Raw genomic sequence first — 13,943 nt, forward strand, 5'->3', positions numbered from 1 at the left:
TTCTTCCTTTTACAGACACAGAATGCGAGAATTACATAAATCACCAACCAATGACCAGAGATTGTACCACATGCCCCACATATGTGACTCCAGGATACAGACGGATACTTAAGCAAAAGAGAAGTAAGCGTAATGTGAGATTAATCAAGTGAATTCGGGAGCACAGAACACTAGGAGCTCTATGGAAGTGCATAAGCGCTAATGAGTTCGCACGGTGACCCCTGTAAGAGTTTATTATATATGCGCTGAAAAAATAAACTACGTAACTCAGCTGGCTCAGCTAAAAAATGACGTAAAGTTAGCAGTCATAATGCATACATCCAATAATTAAGCTGAGGTCACTTTGTCAATACCTCCTATAAATCACTATACACAAATAGGGGAAAAGACTCTTAACGAAAAGAACTACGTCTCGGGGGGGGAAAAAAAAAACTATATTTCTGCCTTGGTATGGTAGGAAAAAGCAATAGCGCCATCGTGCGTGAGAAGAAGACGAAAGATCCGCAGAAGCGCTACGGACTCACGTGACCACCGAAGACTCCGACATCGAAAGCCAGTTTGCGCATGAAATCCAAATGTTTAGAGGGTTGCTAAAGAGCGTTTTGGAACTGTGCATGCTCAGTTGGAAGAATGTGTCTTTCATGCAGAGCTAATCAAAACCTCATTATTTTTGTATTAATCGCTAAATGCAATAAATATGGAGTAAACTAATCTCAACCTGTTTGCTTTTTTTAAAATAACGGAACGGTAGCCATATACGCACAATTGGGACCACACAAAATCGGTAAAACATGTTTAAATGTAATACTTTCCAATGTTTTTGTTTAGGTGATTTCAGCCTACACTCCAAGTCTTTGTCTTGATTTCTTCATTTTATCCAGTATTTTCATTATGTTCTCTTGTCGTGTTTATTCCATACTACAACTACTGCTAATTATACTAATAGTAGGGGGTGGAAGTAATTCGATGTTGCTTCGCTGTGTATCGGTGTGAAATGTTTCTGAGGTAGATTCATGTAACTGCAATGCTGAAATACAGTTTCACATTGAGAAACCAGCTGCATGTGTGGCTTTAAAAGTAACTGTAAAATAATCCACTAACTACTAGCTATTAGTCTATAGTTTTTCATGTAGTAATACATCTGACAAATTAGAGCACGCATGATTAGAAGGAATGCGCTAATGAAAACGTTTCCGTAATGCTATTGCAACGTTCATCCTCGTTTTGACGCTCGAGTCTGCTGTCATCACTTTCGATAGACCAATTACGGTCAGAAAACGTCTCCCCCGAACAACGGATCCAGAATCAGTTTATCCAACGCTGATCCCATTGCTAGTAGTTCCATGTTTTTCACTAAAATCTGATTCAGAGTCAGTGTCGGGGGCAAAAACTCTCCCCACCCCAACCTGTTTCATATCTCACCAAAGTGATATCGCTCCCCGAGTATTCTCAATTATCATTGGCCAAAGACCCCGTCGGTCATTTTGCGAACGCGTTTGGTTGAACAAGGTGAACAGAGATTTGAGCGCAGGCTGTTGGCTGGAACCGAACAAAGCGCAAACTGGTAAGAGCACTATCACCGGCTGCTGTAATGGTAGTTAATTTTATATTGCTATTCAGTTTCAAGTATTAAATCTGATGCTAGTTAGCAGCTATGCAGCAGTGAGCCGAATCGGAACGAGAATCAAGGCTAGCTTGCTAGCTAGCTAACGTTAGCTGGTGGATGAGAGCGAAGAAGCGCAGACAGGTCATCATCACCATGGTTTGCTGTGTCTAGCCTCGGCAGTATCTTAAGCGTGCACATGTCAAGCGGAGAGCTGGGCTCTAGCTGCGAGGCCTATTGTCATGAAACGAGACAACATATAATTAGCCAATCTATATCGCGCTAACATTACCCTAACACTTTGAGAATGTGCAGATATTAACCATGCATCTAAGGGAAGCAACAGCCATCGGTTAAGCAGCTGCACTGTATAGCTAGCTAGCTAGCAAGAAAGAGACATCGCAAGCAAGCAGCGAGTTAATTGTCTAGCTGGCTTAACATACATTACGTGGTTCTGGGTGCACAGTGGACAGGTTTGACAGCCGCATTCAGACTAGCTGTCGCACTGAAGTCCAAGTTCAGCTGGCCAGCCAGGACACGCCTCGTTAAATCTGGCCGCCCCACAGTTTAACGTTGCTATTTCAGTCTGTCTAGCTCCATCACTAAACGCTGTTATAACTAGCTGTAGCTAGCGGGTCTATATCTTAAACTAGCTAATCAAATGGCGAAAACGAATAATAATTGTGCCTGTCATTGTTCCATACAAAGAATTTCTGTGGTGTCCTTTCATTGGCGCGGCGTCAAGAGCACACCCACTGACCGACCAGGTGGAAGTGAATCAAACCAAACAGCCAGACTCAGAGTGACAGACAAGGCTCTAATCAGGAAAAAAAAAACTAATACAAAATAAAGAATAGGACTCATTTAAATTTTTACCTGGCAATGCACAGTGCTCCCCGTGGGTACACCCTTTTCTCCTGTGTTTCCAGCTAACAAAAGTATGAGGAGAGCGAGCATTTTCCACACACTCTGAGACAATGAAGGCCAAGTTGTCTGAGTTTGTGAGTGATACAAGTGGGCCTTTTTCTGCAGGAAGGCTTCAGCACGGCCTGGGAGCCCAGGAAACCCGAGTCCCGAGAGTTCAACGACAGGACCCGACCAGAGATGAACGCCCCCAAGGGAGGCCTGGTCATCTTCACAGCCAATTCCAACCCCTCCAGCAGGGAGCTGGGAAAGAGGATAGCTGAGTAAGTTATCCACAGATCATTACATTACATTACATTCATTTAGCAGACACTCTTATCCAGAGTGACTTCCATCACAATGGAACATAAGTGTAAAGTGTAAAGTTTAAATGGGCAACAGTATCAGACCAGGCTCACAACACTTCGAGACCAATGAGTGTGAGCATAACACCATTCAAGCCCTACTGCAAGACCAGGCACTTGTTCCTGTTTCAGTGGCATACCAGCACTTAAAAAAAAATCGTCTGCTAGTTACAAACTTATGTTATTACACTGCTGGCCAGAAAGCATTTGGAAATTCACAAACATATTAATGAGCCTTTTACTAAAGTGATGTAGGTACATGCACATTATGTTTCCTAAGCATACACTTTTTTCCAGAAAAAGTTTCATTGCTTAGCATTTTTACATGTCATCCATTTATGCAGCTGAATATTTATAGAGGCAGTTGGGGTTAAGTACCTTACCCAAGGGAACAATAGCAATGATCCACCATGGAACTGAACCAGCAGTCACTGTGCTGGTCTTTGGTTTTTGGACCAGCTACTTACCACTATGCCACACTGCTGCCCTAGTAAAATAGTAACTGAAACGTGCCATTTTTACACAGCTGACACACAGTAGTGTGTGGCTTACACGGTACACGAGTAACGGTTTAACACATATTAACTTACCAAAGCTGTAAGCTTTTTTGTGTAACTTTTTAGTTTGTCATTATTAGATCGTGGATTGATGCATATCATGTGGAACCTGTTTATTGCTGAAAATCTGAAGTCAACACATAGCCTGTGCAAAAGACAGGGCTCATATCAAATTTCCTAATTCATGGAATCTTAACACTGCTCTAATCTTCCAAAAACAGTAAAAGATGTGTGGCTTCATTTATTATTATTACCAATTTATCTTGATGTGTTTGTAGGATGTTTTTTTTTTTTCTTCACAAATTTAGCTCTTGTTGATTTGAGGTTTTGGTGAACCCAGTAGGGATTGGCAGTCCACAGAGGTAACTGGTGAAGGATAAGGCCTGTTAACACAGTGTGCAGCGAAAAGCATATGCAGCTTTGCTTTGCTTAAATAAACAGTGCTGAAGTAGGCATGCGCAGACGGCTGAGTCTGCTGTACCACCTCTCTGTGCAGTGCCTTATCTCCTGAGCTGAAAAATTTCTCACCAGCTGTTCTCTCTCCCCCGTTTCTGTTGTTACTGTTCTAGTTCTCTATTGTGTGGGGCAGCAAGCATGCTGTTCTGCTGTCACAGGTCACTGCTTATTTGCACATAGTTTTCACAGAAGAAGTTATGGGTTAAATTTGTGAAATGTGATGCTTGTTGCCGTTACATTCTGTTCTGATATTTAAACACAGGTCTGGAGACTTGCGGAGTAGTTCAACACATCCAGCGCTTCCTCAGTTGAAAAACTTAAATTTGACTGAAAACAGTTTGACAGTGAAGCCACAGGGTTTATGGGGATTAGCCAATAATCCTCTAATCCCCATTCAGGTTAATTTGCAAGACTAAGAATTTTGCTGTTGATCACGCTAAGTACAATGTAATATAAACCTCTTCTGTTCTTATCCGCATTGACCAATATTTAATATGATTCCCAAATAAAATCTATAACCAGTGCTACTCATTCCACTTCAGCAGACTTTGTAGGAATCACATCTGTCCAGAAAAATTTGATTCTTATAGGTGCCTAGTTTTTTAATAACAGAGTTCCAAGTGAAGGGGTAGAATTCATTTTAAACCATGTTTAAAAAAAACTGAGAAATGTCTTCTGTTAATTTCCTCAAACATATAACAAAGGGTATTAGAGGTGTTCAGTATTTTTATACAATCCATAAGAGTTGGTAATTTTGCTGTGTCTTTTTGCATTGGTTATCATGCTTTTAGGCCTCCTTAGTTCTCAGTGGAATCTTAAACAATGTAGGCTGTTGGAATGCCCAGTGTCCCTGCTTTCGTTACTTGGTTTTATGAAACTCTCGACTCAAGATGTTAGCATTTTTCCCATCTGTACAAAGTGTCTTTATTCCTGCCATGTCAACTGGCATCTAGGCTAGCATGCTTTTTTCTTAAAATATCTTACAAGCTCATGATCTGGTCATTAGTGCATGGTAAGGGATAAACTGTATTCACGTTCTGACAGTTTTTTTTTTTCCCATGAGTCATGTGCTGTTGCACTCCATTCAACACCGTGTTGCATGTTTTTAGTCCAGTCCAAATATTTTCTTATAAGTGGATTTCTTGATTCTTACAGAGTTGTAAACAGTGTGACTAATGAATGATGATGTTACTGTGTTTTTGATGACAATACCATTGATTCTTAATATCGGTATTTCCTATAAGCAGAGTTCCAATGAAAATCAAAGAATTGCGGTAGTATTATTCCAGTGGACTAAGGTCAGTCTATTGTGCCTTTCCCTGCAGGCGTCTGGGAGTGGAGCTGGGAAAAGTGCAGGTTTATCAGGAACCCAATCGAGGTAAGTGTGCTGTGCCTTGACTGTCTCCACAGTCATCTGGACCTGCATTACCGCTGCTAATGGCCAACCCCAACCCCACCTCCACACACACACACACACACACACACACACACACGCAACTCATACACTGTGAGGTGCAAAGCCAGCTTTTACTGGTGTATAGTCCCTTTTTTGCTACAGTGTGAGTAGCATGAATTTAGAGGAGACCTTCATACAGTCATTACAGGAATGAGAAAAGTATTGAAACATCAACCTGGCATAGAGACTACGCATGCTGCTGTCTGTTATGAGCTAACTTTGCCATCTAACTTTTCCCATCTTTGGGAAAATGGTTTCAAGAAGTATTTGTGCACAACTCATCCATAGCAAAGAATTTCTGTGTGACAGGTCCAGTTCTTCTGCCTTCTTCCTGCTTGATGGTGACTTTGAGATGTGATTTTTCCTGTATCAGCCATGTGATAGCACACTGAAAGCAGCCCAGAGGGAAGCTCAGTTAGGGGGTGTGTTTCTGGGCAGTGTCCTGATTGGTATGTCATGGTGAAAATTCAAATAATGAGGCCACACAAGAAACCCATTCATTAGTTTCCACATTACAGTACAACTGCCTGCAACAAAGAAGACACAGTTAAAGCGTCTAATTGGGCATGTTGACCCCTTTGGAGGCTGTTGAAAGAATAGCAGATGATTGGCTTAGTACGCACTTGTCCTCATCCTTCTTTCTGAAAAGTGTTTTCATTTGCTGTGAATTTGCTGAGCTGGGACTTTGCTGATGGATACAGTGTGGCACTGCATGTTCTTTGAGAAGACAAAATCCAGGAAAAGTTTTCTGCGCAGAGCACAGAGCGTGGCTCTGTGATAAAACAAATTCCCTGAGCCTGAACTTAATTACTTAATTAATTATTTGAAAACATTGATTTAAATCCAAGTTGCTAGCAGATGTATGGTGCATGGCAAATGATAATTGTAAACCGACTTCTCAGAGGAGAGTCCCCGGCATAAGTTTTTTTTTCCTCCTGTTTGTTTTGAGTTTTGCACTGTTTATTCCAGAGAGTATTGTGCTGGAGGAAGGGAAGGGAGAGAGTTGCTCCAGATGATTCGGGCTAGTTCCACGCTGCTTATTTTGCAGACTGAGCTCCCATTCCTCGCGTGCCTAACTGGAGTCCAGAGACAGAATGCGTGTCGACCGAGAGCCCAGCGCTGAGCTGCCGTTCCCTAATGCGACTGACATTCTTTGTGCTGGGTCACAATCATGTGTCCCCTGGCCGCAGCCCTCTGTGGGGAAACAGTGCCCTCTGCTGGCCATTTGGTTCACACTCAGTGTCCCCTCATCTTTAATCGAGACGTTTCTGTGCCCTTCTATAAAGTAGAGCAGAAAAACAAGCCTGCAGTCACCGAAGAACTTCGCCCTATAGTGATGTTTCCATGGATAAATTACATGTATAAAATTGCTCTTGTCTTTTGTGGATAATAGAGTAGCGCGCTACTCTAGTATAGTGGTGCAGTAAATGGATATTGTGTTTAGAGACTGATACCAGTGACACAGCATGTGCTTCCATTTTGTTTTTACCTTTGTGTGTGGTTTTGAATTGCCGTCCCTGGACACAGGTGTCTTCCTGGACGCTCACCAAGCTGTGCTCTTATCTCCTCAGAGACGCGGGTGCAGATCCAGGAGTCTGTACGCGGCAAAGATGTCTTCATCATCCAGACCGTCTCCAAGTAAGACACCAGCACGCACCCCGATGGGACGAACGAGCCGTGGCGTGCTCCGGCCTGCCCTTCCTCACCCTCCCCGTCTCTCTGACTCCCCCGCAGAGACGTGAACACCACCATCATGGAGCTCCTGATCATGGTGTATGCCTGCAGGACCTCGTGCGCCCGCAGCATCATCGGTGTGGTGCCCTACTTCCCCTACAGCAAGCAGTGCAAGATGAGGAAGAGGGGCTCCATCGTCTCCAAGCTGCTGGCCTCCATGATGTGTAAAGCAGGTGAGGCCACCTGCCACCTCAGTACCATAGCAGTACATGACATTACATTACATGCATTTAGCAGACGCGCTTATCTCGAGTGACTTCCAGCACAATAGAACATAAGTGTGTCCATTAAAGTTAAATGAGCAACAGTGTCATACCAGGCTAACAACACTCCGAAACCTGTTATGAATGTGAGCATAACAGCATTCAAGCCCTACCACAAGTTAACTTGTGTAATCTGACTAGGATAACCCTACCTGTCTGTCACCGCATGACATTTAACAGGCACAGGCATTAGAGTGGTCTTGCTGGCAGTATGTCATGGATGTTTTGGGAGTGTACTTTAAACCAGGCAGATGTATGTTCAATACACAAGTAATGCACTCCACTTCTATCCCTTGGCAAGGTACTTGGTTTGAATATATTGGAAAAATATCCATAAATGAACAAGTGGATAGTGCGTGAGGGATTTATTTTACCCTGGAGATGAGCTTCTGCTGAGCAAATGAATAATGTATGAATATACATGCTGTATTAGTACAGAGTACACTAAAAGTGTCAGGAATCTGCCCTGAGCATGAAGGCACATAGTGTTTTGCACTTTGCAAGTTTAAGTACATGTTACTTTACACTGCCCCTAGTAGAGGCTGACAGAAAGGACACCACTTTACCAATACAGTGCCGTCTCATTCCTGATTTGATGTCTGATTGGGCGTTTATTGTCCTGTGTAGGTCTGACTCATCTGATCACCATGGATCTGCATCAGAAGGAGATCCAGGGATTCTTCAACATCCCGGTGGATAACCTGCGTGCCTCACCCTTCCTACTGCAGTACATTCAGGAGGAGGTAGGCCTGGCTGCTGCTATTGCCTAAAGAGTTTAGAGGTTAAATGCAAATACCTCTGACATGAGTCACTACTCACATGACTCATGGCATAAGTGTTAGGGGTAATCAGGGTGGATATGTTGTAACACAGAATTCAGTGATTCTGGCTCTTGGTAGGAGCCAGAATCAATCTACAGGAACAGATGTCACTTTGTCTGTAGTTTGAGGGTCTTTGACACAAAAAAGTGGCTTGAAGGCACACAGCAATATTCATTCCAGTTCCCGAGTGTTCTTACTGGCATCCCTTGATGTATGTGACAGCTTGCTCTGTGTGTGTGTGTCTGTCTGTCGGTCTCTCTGTCTGTCTGTCTGTGTCTGTCTGCCTGCCTGTATGCTGCTTGTCTGTGTGTGCATGCATGTGTGCGTGCGTGTGTCTGTGAGTGTGTGTTTATTTCTGTGCGTGTGTGTGTTTATGCCTGTGTGCCTGTGTGTGTGCCTGTATGTATGTCTCGCTGTGTGTGCCTGTGTGCAGTAAGAAACGATCAGTGTGCCTTGCGAATGAGGGCTGGGTATGTGTTTAAAATCTGCAGATCCCAGACTATAGAAATGCAGTAATTGTGGCCAAATCTCCAGCTTCGGCCAAAAGGTAAGCTCGTGACGATTTCTCTTTTTCCTCTGTGTAGTTCTTTATTTGTCTGTGTGAGAAATGCCCCGGGTTGGTGGCGGGAGGGGCCTGCCAGGCCCCTCGGGTTTGCAGGGGTATGATGGGGTGGAGGGTGCAGGTAGACGCGCGCCGATGCTGGGCCTCTCCGCACGCAGGGCGCAGTCCTTCGCCGAGAGGCTCCGGCTGGGCATCGCGGTGATCCACGGCGAGGCGCAGGACGCCGAGTCGGACCTTGTGGACGGACGCCACTCCCCGCCCACCGTCAAAAACATCGGAGCCATACACCCCAGCCTGGAGATCCCCTGTAAGGCGCACGCTTTGCGGCAGTATGGTGTGCTGGTGTGGGAGTTCGCCTCATAACCACCAGGGTTCCGGGTTCAGTTTCAGGTTGGGGCATTGCTGTCATGCCCTTGAGAAAAGTACCTAACCAGATGTGTTTCAAATGTTATATACTATAACTATATGCTAACTATATAACTATATTTGTGCTATACTAATAGATGGAACATGTGCAGGTCGCCCTGAGTAAGGAAGCAAACTGAGTGAAATAGATATGTAATATAACTTCATATATTATAATATAATATACTATAATATAATATCATAGTAATGTACACTATGGCTCCACTATCCTGAGCCATGTAAGCTGGGTGTGTCCTTTTTGTCCTTTCCTGCTGTGTCACTCATGCCTTGCTTCCTGTTTTTGTGTCTGTTACCCAGTGCTGATTCCCAAAGAAAAGCCCCCGATCACTGTGGTGGGAGACGTGGGAGGGCGGATCGCCATCATAGTGGTGAGTTGTGGAGCTGGGCTTTGGTCAGAGCTTCCTGGCTGTGTCTCGGGAGAGGGGAATCCAGCCCTCTGATCAGCTTCTCTCACGTGTGGTCTTCCTTTCCCCTCCAGGATGACATCATCGATGACGTGGACAGTTTCCTGGCAGCTGCAGAGACGCTCAAGGAGAGGGGGGCGTACAAGATCTTCGTCATGGCGACGCACGGCATCCTGTCCTCTGACGCACCCCGACTCATCGAGGAGTCGGCCATCGATGAGGTCAGACATGCGCACAGCGCCTGCTCATTACATTATATTACACTCTTATCCGTAGTGATATATGCTACATTTTACATGTCATCCATTTATGCAGTTGGATATTTACTGAGGCAATTCTGGGTAACGTACCTTGCCCAAGGGTATAGTGCCAGCGCCCCAGCAAGGAATCGAACCAGCAACCTTTTGGTTATGAGCCCTGCGCCTTTACCACTGTGCTACGCTGGCGCCTGCTTCTTTTGGTCTTTCAGTGTGGGTTTGATCGTCTGCTTACTGGGCATCCTGAATGGTTGACAGGTCAGTGAGCTGGTAGTGTAGCTTAGCCAGAGCCTGGCAGCAGAAAAGGAGACCCTGCAATGCTGCGGACGGTGCGGTGAGAGTGTGGGTGCAGTGTGTTAAACCGCCTGTGTGACTTGCTCTCGTCTCTTGTCCCCGTCCCTGTGACCGGCAGGTGGTGGTGACCAACACCATCCCCCACGAGATCCAGAAGCTTCAGTGCCCCAAGATCAAGACGGTGGACATCAGCATGATCCTGTCCGAGGCCATCCGCCGCATCCACAACGGGGAGTCCATGTCCTACCTGTTCCGCAACATCGGCATGGACGACTGACAGCGACGCGGTTTCGCGGAGGTTCAGGGCTCTCGTCGTCTTTACGCCAACTCATTCCTCTGCCGGGGGAAAGGCCAGCGATGGGTGCCATTCACATCAATCCCTTTATCTCGATGTGTTCATACCTCCACACCTTCCTTTTCACGCTAACCAGAGCTTGATGATTACGGGTTGGGTCAGATGTGGGTCAGTTTTCTTTTTGAGCCGTGCGGCTGAGTCTGGTGTGAGACTGAACCGGGGGTTGTGGTGAAGGAGCTGCAGTGAAACGGAGAAGATGTGAGAGTAGCCGAGGTTGAGTGCTGTGTTAGGCGTGAGGTTGCAGGCTAAGTGCGTCCTTCACTTCCTCGTGACTGATCTTTTCCACATTGAAAACGATGAGTCAGCGCTGCCCACTCTGCACCCACACCAGACTTCCTCCTGTCCCGTTCTCACAGACTCTACCGTTGCCTTCTTAAACCTCTTCAGTCAGTGACCTTTTGTTGAAGTTGTAGTTACGCTGCCTGCTCTGTTGCTGGTTGCTTCCCCTGAATGTGTGTAGATCTGACATACCATTGTCTTGCCATTAATGCACGTGTAGTGAGTTCAGCTTAAATGAGGCGATGCGTAGGGTGGCGGGTTTGGGTTTCGCTGTCAAACCTCAGTCTCTCTTATGCTCTTCTTACCAGTGATATTTGCCTCAGAAGACAGCATAGGGGAAACACACACACTGGTGCTGCACCTCCCTCCTTTTGGCCCCTTCTTGTTTTCTGAATTTGAAGCATCCCTTTAATGGAAATGTTGCACTGGTGACAGCTCTTTCAGTAGGCGTGGTCGGGTGACACAGGCCCCGGGTGAAACCCGTCTCCAGCACGGTCCCTGTGACGGCCTAAAGCGGAGCTGTCTGTCTCTTTAGTCCCTTAATTCTCCCTGATTGTACCCAGTACAGACTGGCATCACCATCATGTATGAGTGAGTATGCCTTCACAAGCCAGGCGTCTGACAGCACTGCTGGGGAGCTACAGCTCTGTGCAGTCACACTGCTCTCTGCAGTGACCTCTGCTTTTCACAGCGGGCCATTGCATTTAGAGTTGCACACGCACAGGGTCATTACCTTTCTGCTATTGTTATTGTCACTTCTGAAAGTTCTGACACAAAACTGGATATTTCTAACAGATGCTCAAAGCATTGACAGTTATGCTGTCTGAAAGAAAGAGCTTGAAATTTTTAAGACATTATTTTGTTTGAATTTTACTTTCTTCTTCCCCTTCGGCCTATCAGCTTTCTTTCCAATTACGTACTAATGATGAATGCATTCCTTCAGATCTGTAATTTATATTTTTTGTGCTGAATTTGAATGGGACCACAATATCACTGCCATTTGGTGGTTTTAATGGATTGTGCAAGAGACAATTCAAGTTTACTTAGTTTTCAAGCTTAGAAAAAAAAATGCAGGATGTTTGTAAAATTACTAAACCAAAAGGATGCTTTTGTATTCATTTACAGCAGTTGATGGAAAATAAATAATAAAGAGTTATTCTGACTGATGCGTTGACAGTGTCTGCATTTCTGATGTTCCTTGTGCGTTGTATGAAGCACTCATTGTATTTCCTGGTTAGCAGAGCAACACAGCTAATGCGTGGGCTGCATGTTGGTAGATCTTAATAGTGATGGAAAATTCTTCAGTGAGCACTTCTGTAGCTTATTAGCTTTGTAGCCATCAGTGTAGTGAAGGTTTTTAGTATGATTTAAATGTCCCATCACATGGAGGCCATGTAACTCAAGCACAGCACTTAGGGCATGTTGCTTTGTCTTTGCTTGCAATGTACACTGTCCTGTGATTGGTCCTGATGACCATTATGACACGTTCAGACCAGACACAGAGAGTGTGTGCTGTGCATAAAGGAAATGGCAGCATTGTGCAATGGTGCTATTTCTGTAGAATGTGTTCTGACAGTTTCTTTCTTTATTAGCTCAGTTGAACCACTTCCAGCATTTTTGGCCAGATGTTTCAGATGAGTGAAGCGAAGGATGATATCACCTCCTTTGTTTTGGTGGTTGCCCCTGGATTCTGGCTGCCAGGATGCACTGCGGTCCCTTTTCACAGATCCTTTTGTCTGTTCTAATTAGATTATGCACAAAAAATTCTCCAGGATGTTATGTTCAGATGTCCTTGTACTCTGGTCACTATGACATATACTTAATTTTGCAGAACACATGTTTTTGGAAGGTTTAGTTATCCCATGAAATTTTGTACAAATTGAATACCAAATGTGAGGCAAAAAGGTACATCTGCCTCATTATTTTGTATATATTGAATTTGAAGCATGCATTCTTGATGTTTTGTGTTTCATGCTTCACATTTTTAGAAGGGTGTCTCTGTCAATATAAATAATGTATGTGCACTAGTCGTTGTTGGACGCCTAACTCGAGATGCCTCAGTAAATATCCAGCTATATAAATGGATAGCATTTGAAAATTGTAACCGACGTACGTCACTCTGGATAAGAACATCTGACAACGACAGCACATACAATTCAGAATAAATAACAGAAAGATCTGAGGTGTAACTTCTGCTGATGAGGGACTTGTGAATAACGTAGTTGGGTATCCTTCTTCCTGAATGCCTCTGCTCTTGTAAGCTGGCCGGAGGAGAGACGTCATGCGGTCCTGCACTTCTTGTCTCCCTGCGGTTCACCCCCACATGGGCACAGAAGTGTGGGTGCTGCTGTTCACTTCCTGCAGTGCTGCCCGCACTACACACAGACAAGCTCATGCAGTAAGAGGAACATGTACACACGTGGCCTCCTGTCAGGTATATGTGGTCATATATTATTATATATTACTGTATATATATACTGTACTACAATATATATACCGTTTTATAGTTATTGAGTAAATGCAACATCAGTATCATCCAGCAGGGGGCAACCAATGCATTTTTATTGTGAAATTAGTCTTTAATGTATGCTAATGTTAAGTTAGCGATAAGTGAATGTCACCTTAATGATGATGATATTTAATGTGGACACTGTGGACATCTGTATCCTCCAGGGTCCCTTTGTGCTCTTGGCCCAGTTAGGTGTGCTCTTGTGGTCCATGTGCATCTATGCGAGAGTCTTCTCTGCACCCCTTCCCTGTCTTTTATTATACCTTGTCTGTTGCCCAACCAAAGCACGTGCGCACTCTGTGTCTCACGGGCTGGATACACAGAGAGCTGTGCCTGAGTGAAGTGCCAGGATCCGGACCCGAACACAAAGCGCTCGCAGATCGTTCCAGGAAAGGGTGTGAGCCGCTTGGCACTTTATTTACACATTGTTTCACAGTCCCCGAAGCACCACTGTGGCTGCAGGTACCGTAGCTGTGTGGCGGTGCAGGGGAAACGGGGTCCTGCAGTATTGATTTACAAGGGAAGTGGGACTTGAGTGTCTTTTAATGTAACATCCATGCATTGTTCCAGAGAGAGCCAGTCTGGAGGATGTATAAACTCTCTCCCAGGCCCGACCCCTCTGTCCACAGAGCAGTGTGAACACTCTCAGCCGTGCGGGGCTGGCGCAGTCAGTGCGGGGCAGAGCTTGTTGTGTCTCTT

The 13,943-nt window shown here is 44.9% G+C and overlaps 1 protein-coding gene across 1 annotated transcript; it reads left to right on the forward strand.

Moving 5' to 3' along the window:
• The first annotated feature begins 1,491 nt into the window (after positions 1–1,491).
• Positions 1,492–11,803, forward strand: prpsap2 (phosphoribosyl pyrophosphate synthetase-associated protein 2). The gene is made up of 11 exons (XM_036552475.1): positions 1,492–1,564; positions 2,636–2,790; positions 5,210–5,262; positions 6,912–6,978; positions 7,075–7,247; positions 7,965–8,080; positions 8,650–8,705; positions 8,879–9,027; positions 9,444–9,514; positions 9,625–9,771; positions 10,220–11,803. The coding sequence occupies exons 2-11, from the start codon at positions 2,708–2,710 to the stop codon at positions 10,376–10,378; spliced, it is 1,074 nt and encodes a 357-aa protein (XP_036408368.1). The 5' UTR covers positions 1,492–1,564; positions 2,636–2,707; the 3' UTR covers positions 10,379–11,803.
• The last annotated feature ends 2,140 nt before the right edge of the window (positions 11,804–13,943 follow it).

Source organism: Megalops cyprinoides, chromosome 19 (assembly GCF_013368585.1).
Source record: "Megalops cyprinoides isolate fMegCyp1 chromosome 19, fMegCyp1.pri, whole genome shotgun sequence".
Taxonomy (NCBI): Eukaryota; Metazoa; Chordata; class Actinopteri; order Elopiformes; family Megalopidae; genus Megalops; species Megalops cyprinoides.

Coding starts and splice junctions, on each gene's coding strand:
- prpsap2 (XM_036552475.1), top strand. CDS start 2,708: ATGAACGCCCCCAAGGGAGGCCTGGTCATCTTCACAGCCAATTCCAAC. Junction 9,515..9,624: donor GGCGGATCGCCATCATAGTG/GTGAGTTGTGGA, acceptor TTTCCCCTCCAG/GATGACATCATCGATGACGT. Junction 9,772..10,219: donor AGGAGTCGGCCATCGATGAG/GTCAGACATGCG, acceptor TGTGACCGGCAG/GTGGTGGTGACCAACACCAT.